At 41.0% G+C, this 23,649-nt stretch overlaps 1 protein-coding gene across 1 annotated transcript in view; it reads right to left on the bottom strand.

Moving 5' to 3' along the window:
• CDKL4 (cyclin dependent kinase like 4) overlaps positions 1–23,649 on the bottom strand; it is a 50,538-nt gene that overhangs the window by 19,698 nt on the left and 7,191 nt on the right. The window contains exons 2-3 of the mRNA XM_069583507.1: positions 16,683–16,906; positions 13,344–13,465 (exon numbers count right to left, since the gene is read on the bottom strand). Coding sequence (XP_069439608.1) covers positions 13,344–13,465; positions 16,683–16,850 — 290 coding nt within the window. The 5' untranslated portion in view covers positions 16,851–16,906. The remainder of the gene's footprint in view (positions 1–13,343; positions 13,466–16,682; positions 16,907–23,649) is intronic.

Here is a 23,649-nt window from a genome sequence, read left to right as displayed (position 1 = left end):
GAATTGGGGATAGGAAGCAAAGTCAAGGCCTTGGGAAGGCAGGCTATCTGACTGGTTGGGTCTGAAGGCTGAGGGATCTAATTAACATCAGTGGCTGCAACACTGGTGAATGGATACCCAGTGATGAACCAACTGAGTACATAGTCACATGTGGTCATCTGTAATAAAGTGCCTGCTCAGGGCAGGGTTTTGCTGGACTCAAAGTTATCAAACAAAATGGGAACACATAGGAAAGTAATAAAAGTGGGGGTGGGCTGGTTGTTTCTCACTTCCCTGGAAAAATTGAAGAAAACAAAAGGATAGCTTTAAGTAAGGCTTTGATGTTTTGGTCCGAGGCATAGTTAGGACACCAGATGTCAATGTTTGCCCTTATTTCTTGTGTTTTTAAGGCTCACTCCACTGACCACCAGGATTGCTCCACAAGTGACTGAGAAATCGGACACTGAAATAGTCCTGCTGGGTGCTAAATGACAAAACAGACTGAATTTATGTGAAGTTAGTTAATTTCTCAGTTAACCAACTGAGACATACACTTTGAGAAATGAAATGCGACACTTGGGAGTATTCACGGAACTAAGAGCATCCCAACCTCCTGCCAAGTATCCCTTCTTTTTTACTTATTTACTTTTTGGCCACACCTCATGGCTTGTGGGCTCTTAGTTCCCTGACTAGGGATCAAACCTCTTGCAGTGGAAGTGTGGAGTCTAAACCACTGGACCTCTAGGGAAGTCCCAAATGTCTCTTCTTGCATGAAGTAGCCCCCAAACTTGTATGGAGACTGGTCTTGTCTTGTGGAGGGCCCCCTCATGATCTCACTCAAGGCAGCTGTATAGCATGGGTGCCGTCAATTCTCCTCAAGGCTCCTTTCCCTGCCACCCATCAATGTCTCCAAACTGACAAAGTCAGACCTCAGCATGTTCCAAAGGGCCTATTACAAAGTCAAAGAGAAGAAAAGAAGATTTGCACAGCAAAGAGAACTATAAAATGTTGCTAATCTAAACTACCGAACAATTGCACTCATCTCACATGCTAGTAAAGTAATGCTCAAAATTCTCTAAGCCAGGCTTTAGCAGTATGTGAACTGTGAAATTCCAGATGTTCAAGCTGGTTTTAGAAAAGGCAGAGGAACCAGAAATCAAATTGCCAACATCCACTGGATCATGGAAAAAGCAAGAGAGTTCCAGAAAAACGTCTATTTCTGCTTTATTGACTATGTCAAAGCCTTTGACTGTGTGGATCACAATAAACTGTGGAAAATTCTGAAAGAGATGGGAATTCCAGACCACATGACCTGCCTCAGAAACCTATATGCAGGTCAGGAAGCAACAGTTCAAACTGGATGTGGAACAACAGACTGGTTCCAAATAGGAAAAGGGGTACGTCAAGGCTATATTTTGTCACCCTGCTTATTTAACTTATATGCAGAGTACATCATGAGAAACGCCAGGCTGGAAGAAGCACAAGCTGGAATCAAGATTGCTGGGAGAAATATCAAGAACCTCAGATATGCAAATAACACCATCCTTATGGCAGAAAGTGAAGAGGAACTAAAAAGCCTCTTGATGAACGTGAAAGAGGAGAGTGACAAAGTTGGCTTAAAGCTCAACATTTAGAAAACTAAGATCATGGCATCTGGTCCCATCACTTCATGGGAAATAGATGGGGAAACAGTGGAAACAGTGGCAGACTTTATTTTTTGGGGCTCCAGAATCACTGCAGATGGTGATTGCAGCCATGAAATTAAAAGATGCTTACTCCTTGGAAGGAAAGTTACGACCAACCTAGACAGCATATTCAAAAGCAGAGACATTACTTTGCCAACAAAGGTTCGTCTAGTCAAGGCTATGGTGTTTCCAGTGGTCATGTATGGATGTGAGAGCTGGACTATGAAGAAAGCTGAGTGCCAAAGAATTGATGCTTTTGAATTGTGGTGTTGGAGAAGAGAGTATTGGACTCTTGAGAGTCCCTTGGACTGCAAGGAGATCCAACCAATCCATTCTAAAGGAGATCAGTCCTGGGTGTTCTTTGGAAGGACTGATCCTAAAGCTGAAACTCCAGTAGTTTGGCCACCTCATGCGAAGAGTTGACTCATTGGAAAAGACTCTTATGCTGGGAGGGATTGGGGGCAGGAGGAGAAGGGGACGACAGAGGATGAGATGGCTGGATGGCATCACCGACTTGATGGATGCTGAGTTTGGGTGAACTCCGGGAGTTGGTGATGGACAGGGAGGCCTGGCATGCTGCAGTTCATGGGGTCACAAAGAGTCGGACATGACTGAGTGACTGAAATGAACTAAACTGAACTGAACTGAACTGAATCTATACTGGAGAATGTAAGTGGAAATGGATTTTGTAAGTGTCGGACCAGAAAGGAGGAAACACGATGTTACACTGGGCTGATTATAAACAGTTATGGGCACACTTACTATGGAGCCTGGCTCAATAAACTACTTGGAGCAGCTAGGAGTGAGAGGAGTTGATTGCTGAATTGGTTGATCAGAACCTGTGCTAGATGGGTGCCGGTGCCAAATGAAATTGCAATGCTGGAAGTTCATTAGTAAAACGAAGAGGAAGAAATCCAAAGTTTTGGGGAGACAGGAGTGTTGGAGAGGATTTATCACATGCAACATGGTCATCTACTTCCCAGCTATGTCTCCCCAAAGTATTAATGGTAGCAGTAATCTATGAAAAGTGAAAGTCGCTTAGTTGTGTCTGACTCTTTGCAACCCCATAGACTATACAGTCCATGGAATTCTCCAGGCCAGAATACTGGAGTGGGTAGCCTTTCCCTTCTCCAGGCATCTTCCCAACCCAGGGATTGAACCCAGGTCTCCCGCATTGCGGGCAGATTCCTTGCCAGCTGAGCTACAAGGGAAGCCCAAGAATACTGGAGTGGGTAGCCTATCCCTTCTCCAACAGATCTTCCCAATCCAGGAATCGAACTGGGGTCTCCTGCACTGCAGGCCAATTCTTTACCAACTGAGCTATCAGGGAAGCCCATGTTTGTTCCCAAATCTGCAGTACTGCTTTCAGTTTTCTATTTGGTGCCAGACACTTCTAGGCTCCTCCTACCACAACTGCCTTCATTCCTTGGTTCAGAACCGACTGGTTCTTTTCCCATTTTCTAGTGTATCTATTTCCACTACCCAGTTAGGAAATGGGGAGACAGCCCCAAGGATGGATTCATGGACCTGACAGGACTACCATGGGATGGATTCAGGTTAAATTTCACTGGGGACTCTCAATAAGCTTCCCATCCCCACAAAACTGCTGAACCACAGTGACTTTCAAAGTTACTGATGATTGGGTTTACTTCAGAGCATGATTCAGAGATTCCTGAGAGATGGGGTAGCTCTCTTTTCCCAGTACCCAACTATCCTGGTAAATATTTGGTCACAGACCATTCGGGGATAGGCTAAGAGGGAAAATCAAGAACATACACATGATGTCAATGCAGGGCTATTCCCCAAGGATAGCTGCCTCCTTCACAAGGTCCTGGGTCTTGGCTATTATGGTGTGCGTGTACACTAGGTCACTTCAGGAGTGTCCGACTCTTTGCAACCCTATGAACCATAGCCCACCAAGCTCCTCTGTCCATGGGATTCTCCAGGCAAGAATACTGGAGTAGGTTGCCATTTCCTTCTCCAGGGGAATCTTCCTGACCCAGGGATCAAACCTGCATCATCTCTTGATTCTCTTGGGCTTCCCTTGTAGCTCAGCTGGCCAAGAATCTGCCTGATTTACAGATGTACATCTCCTGCATTGGGAGGTGGGTTCTTTACCACTGGGGCTTCCCTTGTGGCTCAGCTGGTAAAGAATCTGCCTGCAATGAGGGAGACCTAGGTTCAATCCCTGGGTTGGGAAGATCCCTTGGAGAAGGGAATGGCTACCCACTCTAGTATTCTTGCCTGGGAAATCCCATGGACAGAGGAGCCTTGCAAGCTACAGTCCATGGGATCGCAAAGAGTCAGACAAGACAGAGTGACTTTCACATTCACTTCACTTTCTATACCACTGGCGCCCCCTGGGGCTATTACAGTGGCTGAAGCCAAGCCTCTATGTAGAAAAGAACCTTACGGACCTGCCCTTCTATCTTGTGTGGGACAACCCAAGGTCAGATCAAATCATTCTGATCACCACGCTGGCTCTGTTGTCTATTAGAGTAACTTCTGGAAGTGGAGTACTCCTTCCTGGCCTCTGTCACCCAGGGACCCCATCATTCCTAGGAAACCAGGATGTCATTTCAAAGGAAGAATCTCCCTGCTTCAGCATGTGGGATGTGCTGCTGCTGCTCTTCTGGCTAAAGCATTTCTCAGTGCTCACGATTCACCGCCACCCCTCTACCAACCCACACCTACAGCTTTACAGGAAATTACCAGTGATCAGTTTACTGAGAAGGAAATTAATTCTTTTATATGTCCATCACACCCGGGTAAAGATGAATTAAAAAAAAAAAAGAAATTGAAACCTGATTTACAGATGTACATGATGCGCTGTTGCCAGCCAGAAGTGGAGAGCAGCAGTGTTATATGACCCTTTATAATTAATTGTTCCCTTATATATCTAATTCTTCATTAGATTTTAAATTTCTTGATGGTAGAACTGTTCCACTATGTATAGTGCAGTGACAGTGAAGGGAAATCTTTCCTGTTGGTAGGTGATAATTTCTATCACATTACGAAGTAACCTACCTACTGGACCTATTTTGAACAGAGAAGGATTTGAGAGAATGGGAATGTATTATTTCACATTTAATCAGATGACACCAGTTGCAGTTGCTTTACATACATGTAGTTTCTTCTATACATCAACTTGAATCAGCCATAGATATGCATATGTCCCCTCCCTCTGGAACCTCCCTCCCACCCCCTTTTTTCTACTTTATTTATTTTTAATTGGAGGATAATTGCTTTACAATATTGTGTTGGTACATGTAGTTTCTTATATATATATATATATATATATATATATATATATATATATATGATATTATACATGTTTCAATGCCATTCTCCCAAATCATCCCACCCTCTCAACATGTAGTTTCTTAACTGCAGCAACTCAAACACAGTCTCAGGGCTTACTCTGCAGCTATTGATCTAACAAATGCTTTTCCTCTATTAAAAAAGTAGAGGAAACCAGATGCTTTCATTTGGCAGGGGAAGCAGTACATTTTCACCATCTTACTTCAGTGTTAAATTAGCTCTTCTTTGTGATATAATTTAATCCTCAAGTCTCTAGACAATCTCACCATCTCACAGCTCATTCCAAACATCCATTACCTTGATCATCATATCTACAGACCGGTTATTTCTTCAAACTGTGAATTTACCCTGATAAACAATGAAGCTGAAGCTCCAATACTTTGGCCACCTGATACGAACAGCCGACTCCCCTAAAAAGACCCTGATGCTGGGAAAGATTGAGGGCGGGAGGAGAAGGGGGCGACAGGATGAGCCGGTTGGATGGCATCACCGACTATAAGAGTTTGTGCAAGCTCTGGGACAGGGAAGCCAGGCGTGCTGCAGTCCACGGTGTTGCAAACAGTCGGATACAACTTAGCTACTGAACAAACAATGGTCCAATAGGCTTGGTATGTATGCTGTTTAGTTGTTTCCCTCTGTTTGCCATTCATTGGGTTTATACTCTTTCGGATTTATAGATTTTGGGAAGGGAGTGAAAGCAGACAAATATTTTAAATTAATCATAGTTATCTGGAAGTAGCCAGTATTTCATAGAAAGACTGGTGTATCCTGGGGATACAATGCAAATTGTTCCTATCTGCATTCCTTCATGTAGATCCAAGTCTTAGGGCTGACCCAGAGCATGCTGTACACACTGGCACTAATACACTAATACACTAGTAAAACACACTGTGCTGTGCTTAGCTGCGCAGCTGTGTCTGATTCTTTGCGACCCCGTGAACTGTAGCCTACCAGGCTCCTCTGTCCATGGGGATCCTCCAGGCAAGAGCACTGGAGTGGGTTACCATGCCCTCCTCACACTAAATAGACCAAATACACTTTCCAAAGGAAAGCAGGGTAGTTCAGAGATCCCTGTGGTTGCTAAATACATACAAGACAAATGAGTTACTCAAATACGTCTTGTTCTTTCTTGCATCTGTGCATTCCACCATTCCACCAAGATCGCCCACCCGGCCAGTTCTTCCCCTTTGCAAAGTCTCAGCCCAAATGCGTCCTTCTGTGCAGAAACTTCCCTGATTCCCCGGAACCAACAGATGCTGGAGCTGTTCTTCTTATGTATCCAAAGCACTGTTGGTAACTCAATCTTTACTGTCATATGTAATGGCTAGTTTGAGTATCGGTTTCTTCACTAGATTTTAAGCTTCTTGAGCACAGGATTGTGCCATTATATCTTTCTAGCCTCTGCACTAGCAGAAGTGTTCATTAAAATATTTCTGAAGTGAATGAATGAATCAAAGCATGCTCCACACTAAGGAGGCTATTAGGATGAATTCAGATATGAGTTCTGCACTCAAAGGAAGAGAGAGTATACACTTAAAAACTTGTAAGGTAGTAAGTGCCAAGTACCATAACAGGGAGGAAAACAAAATTTCATGGATATTCAGAGGGAAGCAATACCATTAAGAAAAAGGAATCTCAGAGATAGTCAGAATGTCTAGGATTTCACATTTTAGAGGTAATGATACAGATAGGGAAAGAGGACAAAATTAGGAGGAACAGCATACGCTAAGTCCTACAGGCAGCACACTTCCTTCCTTTCACAGAAAGAAGAAAGACATGTTCAGTCCAATTAAACTGGTACATGTATTGAGTGTATTATAGGTTTTATTTTCAGGGCCTTGAACAATGCATGATGTTAAACATCCATGTCTAACTTTATGAAAATGTATGTTAATTTATAAATTAATTTATATTTAAATTAAACAACAAATCTGTCCTCTAAAGCCAATATACAAACCCTATTTAGCTTAAAAGTTGAAATATGAATTAATTCATTCCTTTAACCGTTTTTTAAATTATTAAGAAAATTTTTTTTTTTTGGTTACACCTTGAGGCATGTGGGATCTTAGTTCCCCAACCAGGGATGGAACCCACACCCTCTGCACTGGAAGCACAGGGTCTTAGCCACAGGACCTCCAGGGAAGTCTTGAAAATTAATTTCTATTTTAAAAGTAAAATTAGGAAATTAGAGATGCCAAGGGAATATTTCATGCAAAGATGGGCAAAATAATGGACAGAAATGGTATAGACCTAACAGAAGCAGAAGATATTAAGAAGAGGTGGCAAGAATACACAGAAGAACTGTACAAAAAAGATCTTCACGACCCAGATAATCACGATGATGTGATCACTCATGTAGAGCCAGACATCCTGGAATGTGAAAGTCAAGTGGGCCTTAGAAAGCATCACTGAACAAAGCTAGTGGAGGAGATGGCATTCCAGTTGAGCTATTTCAAATCCTGGAAGATGATGCTGTGAAAGTGCTGCACTCAGTATGCCAGCAAATTTGGACAACTCAGCAGTGGCCACAGGACTGGAAAAGGTCAGTTTTCTTTCTATCCCAAACAAGGGCAATGCCAAAGAATGTTCAAACTACTGCACAACTGAACTCATTAAACATGCTAGCAATATAATGCTAAAATATACTTCAAGCTAGGCTTCAACAGTACATAAACCAAGAACTTCCAGGTGTACCAGCTAGATTTAGAAAAGGCAGAGGAAGCAGAGATCAAATTGCCAACATCTACTAGATCATAGAAAAGCAAGGTAATTCCAGGAAAACATCTACTCTGCTTCATTAACTACACTAAAGCCTTTGACTGTGTATATCACAACAAACTGTGGAAAATTCTTAAAGAGATGGGAATACCTGACCACCTTATCTGCCTCCTACAGAGATTTTCATACAGAGAAATCTGTATGCAGGTCAAGAAGCAACAGTTAGAACTGGACATGGAACAACAGACTGGTTCAAAATTGGGAAAAGAGTACGTCAAGGCTATATATTGTCACCCTGCTTATTTAACTTACATGCAGAGTACATCAAGAGAAACGCTGGGCTGGAAGAAGCACAGGCTGGAATCAAGATTGCCGGTAGAAATATCAATCACCTCAGATATGCAGATGACACCACCCTTATGGCAGAAAGTGAAGAGGAACTAGAAAGCCTCTTGATGAACGTGAAAGAGGAGAGTGAAAAAGTTAGCTTAAAGCTCAACATTCAGAAAACTAAGATCATGGCATCCGGTCCCATCACTTCATGGCAAATAGATGGGAGAACAGTGGAAACAGTGGCTGACTTTACTTTTCTGTGCTCCAAAATCACTGCAGATGGTGACTGCAGCCATGAAATTAAAAGACGCTTACTCCTTGGAAGAAAAGTTATGACCAACCTAGACAGTATATTCAAAAGCGGAGACATTACTTTGCCAACAAAGGTCTGTCTAGTCAAGGCTATGGTTTTTCCAGTGGTCATGTATGGATGTGAGAGTTGGACTATAAAGAAAGCTGAGCACAGAAGAATTGATGGTTTGAACTGCGGTGTTGGGGAAGACTCTTGAGAGTCCCTTGGACTGCAAGGAGATCCAACCAGTCTGTCCTAAAGGAGATCAATCCTGGGTGTTCTTTGGAAGGACTGATATTGAAGCTGAAACTCCAATACTTTGGCTACCTCATGTGAAGAAAAGACCCTGATGCTGGGAGGGATAGGGGGCAGGAGGACAAGGGGATGACAGAGGATGAGATGGTTGGATGGCATCACTGACTCAATGGATATGGGTTAGGGTGGACTCCAGGAGTTGGTGATGGACAGGGAGGCCTAGCATGCTGCGATTCATGGGGTCGCAAAGAGTCAGACATAACTGGGCGACTGAACTGAACTGAACTGAATCTTTTTAGAAATTTGATTTGCAAAATCTACATATGTAGGTATACTGCTGCTGCTGCTAAGTCACTTCAGTACGTATGAAATGGTATTAATTTTTCATCTGGCAAAGATTTACCCAATTTGCCACTTCTTTTTTAGTTCTGTTTACATACTTTTTTGTCAAAGGTACTCTCTAAAACTAATATGACGTTATTTGGCAGTTGAAGTTGCATTTCTTTTTCTTTAAAAAATTTCTTGGTTTAGTTGACCTTTCTCAAGTTAAAAACAAAAACCTATGGCTGATTCATGTTGAAGTTTGACAGAAAATAACAAAATTCTATAAAGCAATTATCATTCAACTGAAAAATAAATTCACAAAGAAAAAAAAAAACATTGGCATTCTGATTAGATTTTTGTGCAATAAATAAATCAGGAAGGAAGCCAAAATATAATAAAGAATACTTCCATCCAGAAATATATATTCATTTAAATAAAATCCTTTGTGTATCTCAGCTTTATAATTGTTTTTAGGCAGAGTTTTAACATTTCTTTTGTATCTTTATTCCTAAACATTTTTGTTGTTGACATTTGAATGGGATCCTTTTCCATTAGATTTTCTAAAGTACTGATTGATACAAAAGCTATTACTTTTTGTGTACAGAATTTAGAGTGCTGTACAAACACACATATATGTGTATATATATATATATACACACACACATATACATGTGAATATATATATATATATACACACTGAATTCCATTTGTTTTAGTAACTCTAGGTAATTTTGTTAGCCTACAATAATATCATGCAAATAATGGAAATTTTACCTTGTTTTCCAAAGTTTTAAATCCTATTTGTTTTTCTCAGAACATTATGCTGGCTAGAGTTCTCATGTTTTATTTCTCACTTTAATGATGGCTTCTCTAGTGTTTTATCATTGAATATAAAATTTGCGGTCAATCTGGAAAAGTTGTGTGTCTGTATGTGTGTGTGTGTGTGTGTTTGTGTATAAAGAAAGTATTTTAGTTCTAGTTTGCTAAGGTTCTTTTCCACCAAATAATTGGGAGAAGACGTTGAATTTATCAACTGACTTTTCAAATTTTATTAAACATGTATTTTTTCTCCTTTAACTTCAGTGGATTATATGAAAGAACTATGGTTCATTCCTTGAATTTGGACAATCCAACATATAACTTAGCTTTGAAATACATTGTAATTTATATTTGCAGTAGATTTGTCTATTAAATACGATACATTATTACCCTAGGTTAATATTCATTTGGTTAATATTCATTTGCCCTTTGAGCACATCCTGAGATTGGAGAGAAGGAGCCAGCAGATGCAAACGAGCAGAAAGGGGCTCAGATCTGAAGTTTGCCGTCATTAATCCCACACTTCAATATTCTTGCCTTGAGAACCCCATGAACAGTATGAAAAGGCAAAAAGATAGGACACTGAAAGATTAATTCCTCGGTAGGTGCCCAATATGCTACTGGAGATCAGTGGAGAAATAGCTACAGAAAGAATGAAGAGATGGAGCCAAAGCAAAAACAACACCCAGTTGTGGATGTGACTGGTGATGGAAGTAAAGTCCAATGCTGTAAACAGCAATATTGCATGGGAACCTGGAATGTTAGGTCCATGAATCCAGGCAAATTGGAAGTGGTCAAACAGGAGATGGCAAGAGTGAACATCGAGATTTTAGGAATCAGCGAACTAAAATGGACTGGAATGGGTGAATTTAACTCAGATGATCATTATATCTACTACTGTGGGCAAGAATCCCTTAAAATAAACGGAGTAGCCATCATAGTCATCAAGAGCCTGAAATGCAGTACTTGGATGCAATCTCAAAAACGACAGAATGATCTCTGTTCGTTTCCAAAGCAAACCATTCACTATCACGGTAATCCAAGTCTATGCCTCGACCAGTAATGCTGAGGAAGCTGAAGTTGAATGGTTCTATGAAGACCTACAAGACCTTTTAGAACTAACACCCCAAAAAGATGTCCTTTTCATTATAGGGGACTGGAATGCAAACGTAGGAAGTCAAGAGCTACCTGGAGCAATAGGCAAATTTGGCCTTGGAGTACAGAATGAAGCAGGGCAAAGGCTAATTGAGTTTTGTCAAGAGAATGCAGTGGTCATAGCAAACACCCTCTCCCAATAACACAAGAGAAGACTCTACACATGGACATCACCAGATGGTCAATACAGAAATCAGATTGATTATATTCTTTGCAGCCAAAGATGGAGAAGTTCTATACAGTCAGCAAAAGCAAGACTTGGAACTGACTGTGACTCAGATCATGAACTCCTCATTGCCAAATTCAGACTTAAATTGAAAAAAGTAGGGAAAACCACTAGACCATTCAGATATAACCTAAATCAAATCCCTTATGATTATACAGTGGAAGTGACAAATAGAGTCAAGAGATTAGATCTGATAGAGTGCCTGAAGAACTATGGATGGAGGTTTGTGACATTGTACAGGAGGCAGTGATCAAGACCATCCCCAAGAAAAAGAAATGCAAAAAGGCAAAATGGTTGTCTGAGGAGGCCTTACAAATAGCTGAGAAAAGAAGAGAAGCAAAAGGTAAAGGAGAAAAGGAAAGATATACCCATTTGAGTACAGAGTGCCAAAGAATAGCAAGGAGAGATAAAAAAGACTTCCTCAGTGATCAGTGCAAAGAAATAGAGGAAAACAATAGAATGGGAAAGACTAGAGATCTCTTCAAGAAAATTAGAAATACCAAGGGAACATTTCATGCAAAGATAGGCATAATAAAGGACAGAAATGGTATGGACCTAATAGATGCATAAGATATTAAGAAGAAGTGACAAGAATACACAGAAGAACTGTACAAAAAAGGTCTTAATGACCCACATAATCACAATGGTGTGATCACTCGCCTAGAGCTAGACATCCTGGAATGTGAAGTCAAGTGGGCCTTAGGAAGCATCACTACGAACAAAGCTAGTGGAGGTGATGGAATTCCAGCTGAGCTATTTCAAATACTGAAAGATGATGCTGTGAAAGTGCTGCACTCAATATGCCAGCAAACTTGGAAAACTCAGCAGTGGCCACAGGACTGGAAAAGGTCAGTTTTCATTCCAATCCCAAAGAAGGCAATGCCGAAGAATGCTCAAACTACTGCACAATTGCACTCATCTCTCATGCTAGCAAAGTAATGCTCAAAGTTCTCCAAGCCAGGCTTCAACAGTATGTGAACTGTGAACTTCCAGACGTTCAAGCTGGTTTTAGAAAAGGCAGAGGAACCAGAAATTGCCAACATCTGTTGGATCATCAAAAAAGCAGGAGAGTTCCAAAAAAATATCTACTTCTGCTTTATTGACTATGCCAAAGCCTTCGACTGTGTGGATCACAATAAACTGTGGAAAATTCTGAAAGAGATGGGAATACCAGACCACTTGACCTGCCTGCTGAGAAATCTGTATGCAGGTCAAGAAGGAATAGTTAGAACTGGACATGGAACAACAGACTGGTTCAAAATCAGGAAAGGAGTATGTCAAGGCTGTATATTGTCATCCTGCTTATTTAACTTATATGCAGAGGACATCATGCAAAATGATGGGCTGGATAAAGCTCAACCTGGAATCAAGACTGCTGGGAGAAATATCAATAACCTCAGATATGCAGATGACACCACCCTTATGGCAGAAAGTGAAGAAGAACTAAAGAGCCTCTTGATGAAAGTGAAAGAGGAGAGTGAAAAAGTTGACTTTTAGCTCAACATTCAGAAAATGTAGATCGTGGCATCTGGTTCCATCACTTCATGGCAAATAGATAGGGAAACAGTGGAAATAGTGACTGACTTTATTTTTCTGGGTCCCAAAATCACTGCAGATGGCAATTGCAGCCATGAAATTAAAAAACGGTTACTCCTTGGAAGAAAAGTTATGACCAACCTAGACAGCATACTGAAAAGCAGAGACATTACTTTGTCAACAAAGGTCCGTCTAGTCAAGGCTATGGTTTTTCCAGTGGTCATGTATGAATGTGAGAGTTGGACTATAAAGAGAGCTGAGTGCCAAGGAATTGATACTTTTGAACTGTGGTGTTGGAGAAGACTCTTCAGAGTCCCCTGGACTGCAAGGAGATCCAACCAGTCCATCAGTCCTGGGTGTTCATTGGAAGGACTGATGCTGAATCTGAAACTCCAATTCTTTGGCTACCTGATGCGAAGAACTGACTCATTTGAAAAGACCCTGATGCTGGGAGGGATTGGGGGCAGGATGAGAAGGGGAAGACAGAGGATGAGATGGCTGGATGGCATCACTGACTCGATGGACGTGAGTCTGAGTGAACTCTGGGAGTTGGTGATGGACAGGGAGGCCTGGTGTGCTGCGGTCCATGGGGTCGCAAAATGCTGGACACGACTGAGTGATGGAACTGAACTAAACTGAATCCCACATATAATGAAACTGGGAACCAGCCAGCAGAACTTCATTTTTCTATATTACTTACCCGTTTGGGTTTCTTTCCAGCTCATTTAAAAGTGTGTGATCACAGTATTCAAAGACTAAATGCATTTTCCTTTTTCTCCTGAACACCTCAATGAGGTTCACAAGATTTGCGTGTTTTAATTGCTGCAAAGGAATTGAAATACAAAGGTTGGTGATTCACTTCTTGTAATAGTTTCTCCTAGACCCCTTACAATTTTAAGAGCAAAGGCTTTGCTCATCTTTCTCTTTGCATTTCTTGCTAACAATTATTACAGTTACTCAAAAGAGGAACTACTCTTAGTAAGTACCAAAGAATCTTAAAGCTGGAAGAAAGAATTTATCTAACATACCCCATAGTAAAGGGTAACTAAGCTGCTTGAATCTCTCTGGAGATAGCAAAGTACAACTTAAAATATAAGCAGTAAAATTAAAAATGCTTTATGAATTTAGTGGAAATTCTAAATACACAAGTTGTAAGATGATCTGAATATAGAATGGTAACAGAATTATTGAGTAAAAGACTATAAAAATCATCAATACCCATTTAGCTTATATATTGTCACAGATTTAATGTAAATAGCTGCATTTATATCCAGCCTGGATTTTAGTGTTGTGCTCAGAAAGACTAGATCTGAACCCTCGAATCTGAAATAACTACATATTCTAGGAATCCCTATGGTTAGTTAGTCTGTGTCTAAATTTATCAAATTTTCAGCTCTCTTCTTTGATTTTCTTGTTCTCTCTTATGCTGAGATGTTTAATGACTTAAATTCAATTCCCGGACTGAAGCATTTCACAAGGCTGCCTTTCACAAGCATTTCACAATGTTGCAAATCAAAGGAAAAACCCCGCTTACGTAAGATAATATCACTAAAGTAACTACATTATTTATCACCCAACCAGGGTAACGAGTATAAACCAGGACTGTCCCAGGCAAATCGGCATATATGGTCACTCTGCCTATAGGCAGGGTGACTGTATAATTTCACATGTGAACTAGTACACTTTTGAAAGAAAATTCTAGCCAGACAAAAAGGGATGCTAACCACACTGAACACTGGGACAGAAGCTATAAACCGGGACATCTGATCACTCCTACTTTTGAGTCATCTTCCTGTTGTTTTCCCAGTACAGTAGATGAATTAACTTTCCAAGCCCTAGACACCACTTACTCAGAAAGATATGTAGTATTTTGTATATTGTAGAAACTCAACGAATATTTTGCAGGCCTGGTAGAGAGGCTTAAAGTACCGTGACTTGTACAGTATACTCTCTCTTATCTGTAAGCATGCCTTGATCAAAACAAGAAAAAGAAAAAGAAAAAAAAAACCAACCAACCGAAAAAAAAAAACAAACCCAGAACAAAAAGTATCACCCTGTGACTATGTGCCTGCTGCTCAACAGCGTGGGGAAAGGGAACGCATTACACATTAACTATACACCCAGAGCAGCAGATCAATTTGTTTCCTATGTGCTCCACCACCCACAAGAGCAGAAAGGCAAACAGTGGAGGGAACAGGGCACACAGGTAAGCCAGACGCTTCGTGCTGAGGCCAAAACTGCAGACTGGGAGCTAGCAGTCTCTATCAAGAGTCAGGGATGCCCAGGTACTGAGGCTGGATGTGCTGGCAAGGTTTTCAGCTCTGTCTTTGAGTAGATTGGCAATTTACATCTTCTTTGCAAATCAAATGAACTTAGATCAGAAAACAGTGACTTGTGTAAAGAAAAACAAGTAGTAAGGAGGAGGAAACCAAAGGAAAATTAAATAGGAGAAGCATGTGAGGAAAGTAAGGTAGGTTTATCACGCAAGGGATCTCTTCAGGGCGCAGGTGGGTGAAACATACCAGAGACAGGAGAGACGCACCTTCTGAGAGCCATCATGCTTAGCCGCTCAGTGGCGTCCTACTCTGTGTGACCCCATGGACTGCAGCCCGCCAGGCTCCTCCGTCCATGGGATTCTCCAGGCAAGAGTACTGGACTGGGTAGCCATTCCCGTCTCCAGGGGATCTTCCCAACCCAGGGATTGAACCTGGGTCTCCTGCATTGCAGGCAGATTCTTTACCATCAGACAGCCATCACTGGAGACCAAAGTGAGTTGGAATCTGGCTATTTTTAACCTTCAAGTGCACCCTTAAATTGGACACTTGTAACCCAGGAGGTGCTACCCGAGCATTAACTGTACCTGAAAGGTTGGTAGGAGTGTGTGCATAAAAAGCTTTCCTGTTAGAAAACAACCCACTGCCAGGTTCAGACACACCCAGTTTGTCTGTGATGAGCTGAGTGTCTGATCAGCACTCTCTGCTGGCCACGAGGTAACAGGGAACTGTTTTAAAACCAGGATGGATGGTGCTCTTGAAAATTCCGTGCATATCAAGTCATATTTTAAACAAAATGCTAAAACTTTTTAGTTGAGGAAACCTGCTACAAATGTTTTTAAAGGGAAGGGAGTTTTGTCTCCCTTGAAAACCTGGATTTCTGGGGTTTTCCTGTAAGCAGGTGACATATTCCAAAAAGCAATGGTGAGCTGTGTGTTCCTGAGGAAATCATACTTCTGCTACTCAAAGTGTGGTCCACAGACGAGCGGCATCTGTGCCATCAGGGAGTTTGTTGGAAACACGGAATCTCAGGCTGACCCTAGACCTGGACTCAGAATCTGCATTCCGACGAGGTCCTCAGGGGATTCCGGTGCACTGCCCTTTGTCTCAGGTTCCTCCCCTATAAAATCAGGGTGTCGCACGAGAAGCATCTCTAAGCTCTCTTACAGCTCTAAACTGTAAGATTTTTTAGGATAAGAAAAAATTTGCATAGAGAACTTGTGAATCTTCCATATTAAACCCTATGTTGTTTTAAAGATTTTAAAAACAATGTAAAGGCTTTGTGCAAAGCATGTATACATAGCTGAGGGTGACAGTCACTGTGTCTAAGAATCAGTGGAGCTCAGGTGGGCCCAAACCAGATCGATGACTATAGGCACTCTGATGCAGCCCCGTGGGTCCCTCTGTACCACAAAAAGCCCTTTTAGTTGCTGGTTTATGGGGAGAAGGACTTGGGTGGAGGAAAGGCCAGGGCTGAAGGGGAGGATAAACACTGGGGATGAGGGGACTTAGGACACTGAATATTTACCAACCAGAATGAATTTTTAACAATCAAAATTTGAACAATCTATGGCTGTACTCATAATAGCACTTAAATATCAGAGTGGCCAAAGCCCAAAGTGATGATCTATTTACAGAGTTGCTGACACAGAGGAATTTAAGTCCAACAGAAAAAAAAAAAATCACTTTAAAATTCTTTGTAATTTTGGCATACCCGTTTGGTCCAGTACTGTGGTATTATAGATGTACAAAGGAAGTTAACTTACCTTTAACATGCGTATTTCTCTTAGAGCTATTTTCTTAACGACAGGATCATCTTCAGATTCCACAAATTTTTTAATAGCTACCACTTGTCCTGAGGTTTTGTTTCTGCATTTGAATACAACCCCATAAGACCCCTCCCCAATCTTAGCTAATTTTTCATACTTCTCCATTGGTGTTGAAGTGATTTAAATTTCTGTACTGATTGACTTGCAGCGTCGTGTTGCACCTGGAAAATAAGATGACTAGGCTTAATCACGTTACCAAGCATAGGGCTCTCACAGTTTACCACCTAAAACTAATTTGCCCTGGATGCCAAAGGTTTATTTCCATTTAAACTTAAATACACTAAAAAAATATCTGGAGATTGTTTCGTTAATTCAGTTAAGTCCTATTCCAGCTACTGCAAAGATTCCACATATGTTTCTTATCATGGGTTTGTGTGTACTTCAGTTGAGCTAAAAGAATTTGTGGAAAGGAATCTTATCCAATCTATTGTTGTCATTATCCTCAATACAATGTTTAAAATATGATGCTGTAAAACCCAGCTGAAGGAACACTGCACACTCTGGTGTATGGTGTTTATCTTTCTGGTCCTATTTCAGGTCAATAGCGAAAGCGAAAGTCACTCAGTCGTGTCCGACTTTGTGACCCCATGGACTGTATAGTCCATAGAATTCTCTAGGCCAGAATACTGGAGTGGGTAGCCTTTCCCTTCTCCAGGTCAATATTGCAGGCTACAAAGAGTGGGAACAGGGCATGGTATGCATACAAAGTGCTCTACTGCCACCTGGTGGACAGAAGAAAGACGGCTGCTGAACAAAGCGGCCATTAAAAACACTAACAAAACCTTTCTAGAGTATCATTTATCGCCCCTAGCTTTTACATGTATGGAGGAATGGATCCTAAAATTCTTAGATCCTAAGGCGAAGACTCTTGAGAGTCCCTTGGACTGCAAGGAGATCCAACCAGTCTGTCCTAAAGGAGATCAATCCTGGGTGTTCTTTGGAAGGAGTGATGCTAAAGCTGAAACTCCAGTACTTTGGCCACCTCATGCGAAGAGTTGAGAGTTGACTCATTGGAAAAGACCCTGATGCTGGGAGGGATTGGGGGCAGGAGGAGAAGGGGACGACAGAGGATGAGATGGCTGGATGGCATCACCGACTCGATGGACGCGAGTCTGAGTGAACTCCGGGAGATGGTGATGGACAGGGAGGCCTGGCATGCTGCGATTCATGGGGTCGCAAAGAGTCGGACATGACTGAGCGACTGAACTGAACTGAAGAAAAATAATAAAAAAGCACAAAAATTAAGGCAGCTGTAATTCTTCATGAATGCTTTCATATCCATAGAGACTTCTATGATAATACTAGCTTTGATGTTTCTGTCTTGCACCATATATCCATCAGTTTTGTGGTAACTGGTTGACACACTGAGTAATACATGAAGCCAACATAATTAAACATATACATCTAGTAATTAAAGATACACAAATTCTAAGTAGTCTCAAAAATCCCACCCCAGAATCTTGTTGATATAATCTCACAGTAATAGTTAGCAATTAAACAACATTGTTCCATGCAAATTACACATCATCTGCACAAATTTTTATGAAGTAGGTGTTATTTTTATTCAATTATACAGATGAGAAAGCAGGCACAGTAAAGGTAGCATGGAACGAGAACTCAGGAAGTAGGGTTCCAGAGACCATAATTTGAATCACAACACTACACGGCCTTTTGGTGAATTCAAAAGAACGCATAATTTGAAGAACCACTTTATCCAGGTATTCAGATTAATACAATGTCAAGTGAAAGAGCCAATCACTTAAAAAAATTATCATGTTTCAAATGAGTACACTTTTTTTTTCTTTTAACTTCATTATTATTGTCTTTTCCATCTAAAGAGTATCTCAGTGGAGAAAGAAATCATCTACTCTTGCTTGCAACCATAAAAATACACAACTGGGAAAAGTATTTAAGAGGCAAAGGAGTACTACTTTTAAAAATTTGCGCTTTTACAAATGCCATTTCTGTGTTGTTGTTTTTTGATTTTCTCTTATACAAGGAAGAAAACTTAAGCACACACTCAAGTAACACATGGAAAATCCATCACAGGTTATAGTCTGAAAACTCTGTTAATTACACTGTATTTAAAAATAAGTATTTTTGAGACTTTCCTTGTGGTCCAGTAGCTAAGATTTCATGCTCCCAATGCAGGGAGCTTGGGTTCAATCCTTGTTCAGGGAACTAGATTCCACATGCTGGAACTAAGAGTTTGCATGCCACAGCTAAAGATCCTGCAGGCTGCAACTAAAAAAATCCCGCATGCTTCAACAAAGACTGAAGATTCCACGTGCTGCAACTAAGACTGAGCACAGCCAAATTTAAAAAAAAATCAATAAAACAAATATAAAAAATTTAAAAAATAGATATTATTATCTTAAAGGCATTTAGGTATAAGCATGCATAAATTTGTCTTTCTGTAGCCAAGTAAAGGGCTTCCCCGGTGATTCAGTAGTAAAGAATCTGCTTGCAATGCAGGAGACATGGGTTCGATCCCAATCCCTGAGTCGGCAGATCCCCTGGAGAGTGAAATGGCAACCCAGTCCAGAATTCTTGCCTGGAGAATCCCATGGACAGAGAAGCTTAGTGGGTTATAGTCCATGAGGTCACAAGAGTCAGACATGACTTAGCAACTAAACTACCACCAGCAGCCAAGTAAAGGGTGACTGGGAGGAGGACAGGAGAAATGGCACTTGCTTTAGAAAGTTATTGGCATAGAACATTGAAGATTTGTGAATTTAACCTACTTCATGAGCATTACAGTTACTGAGGGAAATTTTGAATATGCCAAAAAACTTAATTATTAAGTTTTAGTCTATGTGTTATTTTGTTTCTCTCAAGTAGGTGATCTGATCTACTGATCTGTGATTTTCCTTTTCTTTCAACAGGTTCCGCAGCAAAGACTGATTGCTCAGAATAATATCTAGATCTCTGTTACATCAACCAAACTGCTGAATATGATAATATAAAGCACCAGAAAATAGTACCTTACTAGTAACATCACTGAGTTGATGGACGTGAGTTTAAGTAAGCTCTGGGAGTTGGTGATGGACAGGGAAGCCTGGTGTGCTGCAGTCCACGGGGTCACAGAGTCGGACACGACTGAGTGACTGAACTGAATTGAACTGAGTAACATCTCCATATTATCTGTTTTCCAAAGCCCTTATATGTTCGTAGGAGATGAATCTGAGCACATAGGTAGGCGTTAGAACAAGGCAGGCATTCCACAAAGGGATTTATGGCTCTAATTCCAGCTTACTAGGACTCCACCAGAGTTTATAGAAGCAATAATTCCTATCTCTGACATGAGGTTCAGATCAGATATCTCACTGTTTGATGAACATCTCCACATGAATGGACAGAAACATCTCAAAATCAATACATTCTAAATCAAATGTCTTCTTTCTAATCCTCTACCCTTACCCAAAGTTCCCAAACCTGCTCCACATAGTTCCTAAATGGCTTGTCAAGATATGCACAGTGAAAACTGAGGCAGCCAAGGTCAGGGGCAGCAGCTTAAATGGAATCTCTCTCATGTACCTTTCACAAAGCTACAGAAGTCAACTAAAACAATCAGTTCAGTTCAGTTCAGTCGCTCAGTCGTGTCCGACTCTTTGCGACCCCATGAGTTGCAGCACGCCAGGCCTCCCTGTCCATCACCAACTCCCGGAGTTTACCGAAGCTCATGTCCATCAAGTCAGTGATGCCATCCAGCCATCTCATCCACTGTCGTCCCCTTCTCCTCCTGCCCCCAATCCCTCCCAGCATCAGAGTCTTTTCCAATGAGTCAACTCTTCGCATAAGGTGGCCAAATCTAGTCAAGTCTAGTCAACTAAAGCAATAAAACCACAAAAATCCAATATAGTCAACAATATAAGGAGACAGAGGAGTCCAAACTTAAATAGAAAGATAAACACCCAATTCTGGAAGATACCTCTTGAGCTGCCCTTTTAAGCCCTTGCAGAGAGCAAAGATGCGAGTGGGGTGAGGTCTGGAAAAACTATAAAGAGGAGAGAAGAGTAAAAGAAGGGCCTAAGATAGACTTAGCATCACTCCTCAGAAGAGAAAAACACATTACAAGTGCAGAAAGTACTGAGAGTCCTGGCAGATCTGAGCACTCACTACAGGGACGAGACTTAAAAGTACAAGGGCATCCAGGAGGCATCAGTCAACATGTCCTACTCTTGGGGAAGAGGAGGGTAACAGGGAAGGGAGAGACTTATTCAGTCTTTGTTGGAGACTAGGTAAGTGAAGGGAAAAAGAAACAAGAGGATAAATTTGCAATTCTGCAAGACAAAAGGGAATTCTGAAACAGAAGGATATGTAAACCTTCCTCGAACCACTAAGAAAAGAAAGCACAGTCCCTTAGAGGCACTGCACTTCAGCACAGCTGCAAGGCAGGCTTCCTTGAACTAGGATGGCTATCAATTACTGTAAGCCTAAACATGCCCAAGAAATAAAATAGAAAAAAGTAATCTCCACACAAAGTTATTAGTAGAAGACAAGAGAAATGAGAATAAAACATCTCAGCTGATAAAAATCATTCCAGGGAGTTCCCTGGAATAGTGTGTGCCAAGTGGCTTAAGCTGTGTCTGACTCGTGCTGACCCCATGGACGGTAGCCTGCCAGGCTCCTTTGTCCATGGGATTTTCCAGGCAAGAACACTGGAGTGGGTTCCCATTTCCTTCTCCACTGGAATAGTGATAAAGGAATAAAAAATAGGTTGAGGGAATTCCCTGGCCGTCCAGTGGTTAGCATTCAGAGCTTTCACTGATGTGGCCTGGGTTCAACCCCTGGTTGGGGAATTGAGGTCTTGCAAGCAGAGCAGTGCAACTGAAAAAATAAAAAAACAAAACAACTTTCCAAAAAACCTAACCATGAAGCAGAAGAAAACTAACACAATATCTGATTTAAATATCCTCTAACAATGATTTGGAGATAGAAAGAACCACTTTAGATTGCTCAGCAGTGAAGAACCTGCTTGCCATGTGGGAGACCTGGGTTCAATCCCTGGGTCGGGAAGATCCCCTGGAGAAGGGAATGGCTCCCCACTCCAGTATTCTTGTCTGGAGAATCCCATGGATAGAGGAGTCTGGTCAGCTACAGTCCATGAGCTGCAAAGAGTCAGACACAACTGAGCGACTCACACACACACAATGTTGATAAGAAAATAAAATGATAGTTGATTTAACTCAGGAAAGAGACAGAAGAGAAAGAAAAATGATCTCAGAAATAGAGACTAAATAACAAGATGCCAACAGAACAGAAATAAAAATTTAAGAAGGGGAATTAAAGAAAGGCAGACTAGCAGTTAAGAGGCTAAAAATGAGGGGGAAAGAAGGAAGAGAGTTTAGAGAGACAGCAGTTGAATGGAAGATAGGCAAGGAAGATACAACAAAAGTATAACTGGAATTCCTTAAGAAATAAGACAAAATAATGGAATAGAACCAATATTTGAACTATAAACCAAGAAAAACTTCTGGAAATATGATCTGAATGTACATATTGCAAGGGCCCATCAGGTAATTGGCTAACTAACTCAGAACAACTAACTAATTCAAAGACATATTTGAATAAAACTATTAAGATAAAGAAAATATTGTCATAGCCTCCAGCCATAAAGACTAAATAACTTCAGTGTAATGGAATTAGAGTGACATCAAACTTATCAAGAGCAACATACAACGCAAAGTGAGAATGCAGCAGCATTTTGAAGAAATTCAAGGGAAGAAAGTGAAAACCAAGGATTTCAACTCAGCCAAGCTGTCCTTCAAAGTAATAGACAAACAGTGTAAAACAAGCAAGAATTCCAGTAATGTTACATTCATGAGCTCTTCTCAAAAAACCTGAGAGGGTAACTTTCACCCAACCAAGAGCTGACTGGGAAAGCTTCAGCAAAAGGATTTATAGTGAACATTTAATGTATTCAGTGTATTCAAAGACTTCGTATACAGTTAAAGTATTCAAAGACTGAAACTAGGGAGGTACAAAAGTGGAAGAATAATATCTAAGTAAAACAACTTGTAGATGTTACCAGTTTTGATAATGTAGGAAGTAATGCAACTAAAAATTTGTTAAAAGAATGGGGGAAAAGGGAAGCAGATTAAGTTCATGGATAACTGAATGGGTAGGAATAAAAAGATATATTAAGAAAAACAAAAAGCAACTGGGGGCTTCCCTAGGGACTTGGTGGTAAAGACTCCGCCTGCCAATGCAGGAGACACAAGCTTGATCCCTGGTCTGGGAAGGTCCCACATGCTACGGAGCAACTAAGCCCGTACACCACGACTATCGAGCCTGTGCCCCAGAGCGCAGGAGCCACAGCTACTGAGCCCGTGAGATGCAGCTACTGCATCCCTCATGCCCTGGAGCCCATACTCTGCAACAGGGAAAACCACTGCAGTGAGACGTCCACGACTGCACGGAAGAGCAGCCCCCTCCTATTGCAGCTAGAGAAGAGCCCGCACAGTAACGAAGACCCCGCACAGTAACGAAGACCCAGCACAGCCAAAAGCAAATAAATAAAAAATAAATCAATAAAATTATGAGAAAACTTGACAAACCAGAGAACAAAAGGTTAAATTAGAAAACAAGGACTATGAGAATTTTTTTTAAAAAAAGTATTAGTCTAGGGAATTCTCTGGCAGTCTGGTGGTTAGGACTTGGTGCCGTTTCACTTCCTGTCAGGGAACTAAAATTCTGCAAACTGTGCAGCTCTGCCAAAAAAAAAAAAAGCATTAGTCTAAAGGTAACTACTGAAACAAAAATATAAGCTTTCCAAAATACCAAAAGAAATTGAAAAAAATATAAATCTAACACAACACATAGAGAAATTCAGAAAATTTTACATTCTGCACATAATAATTATAACATAAAACAATATGGCAGAATAGAAACGAAAATAAGT

This window comes from Ovis canadensis, chromosome 3 (assembly GCF_042477335.2).
Source record: "Ovis canadensis isolate MfBH-ARS-UI-01 breed Bighorn chromosome 3, ARS-UI_OviCan_v2, whole genome shotgun sequence".
Lineage (NCBI taxonomy): Eukaryota > Metazoa > Chordata > Mammalia > Artiodactyla > Bovidae > Ovis > Ovis canadensis.
The sequence above is the reverse complement of the archived record's forward strand: the minus strand, read 5'-3'. Positions and strand labels throughout refer to the sequence as shown.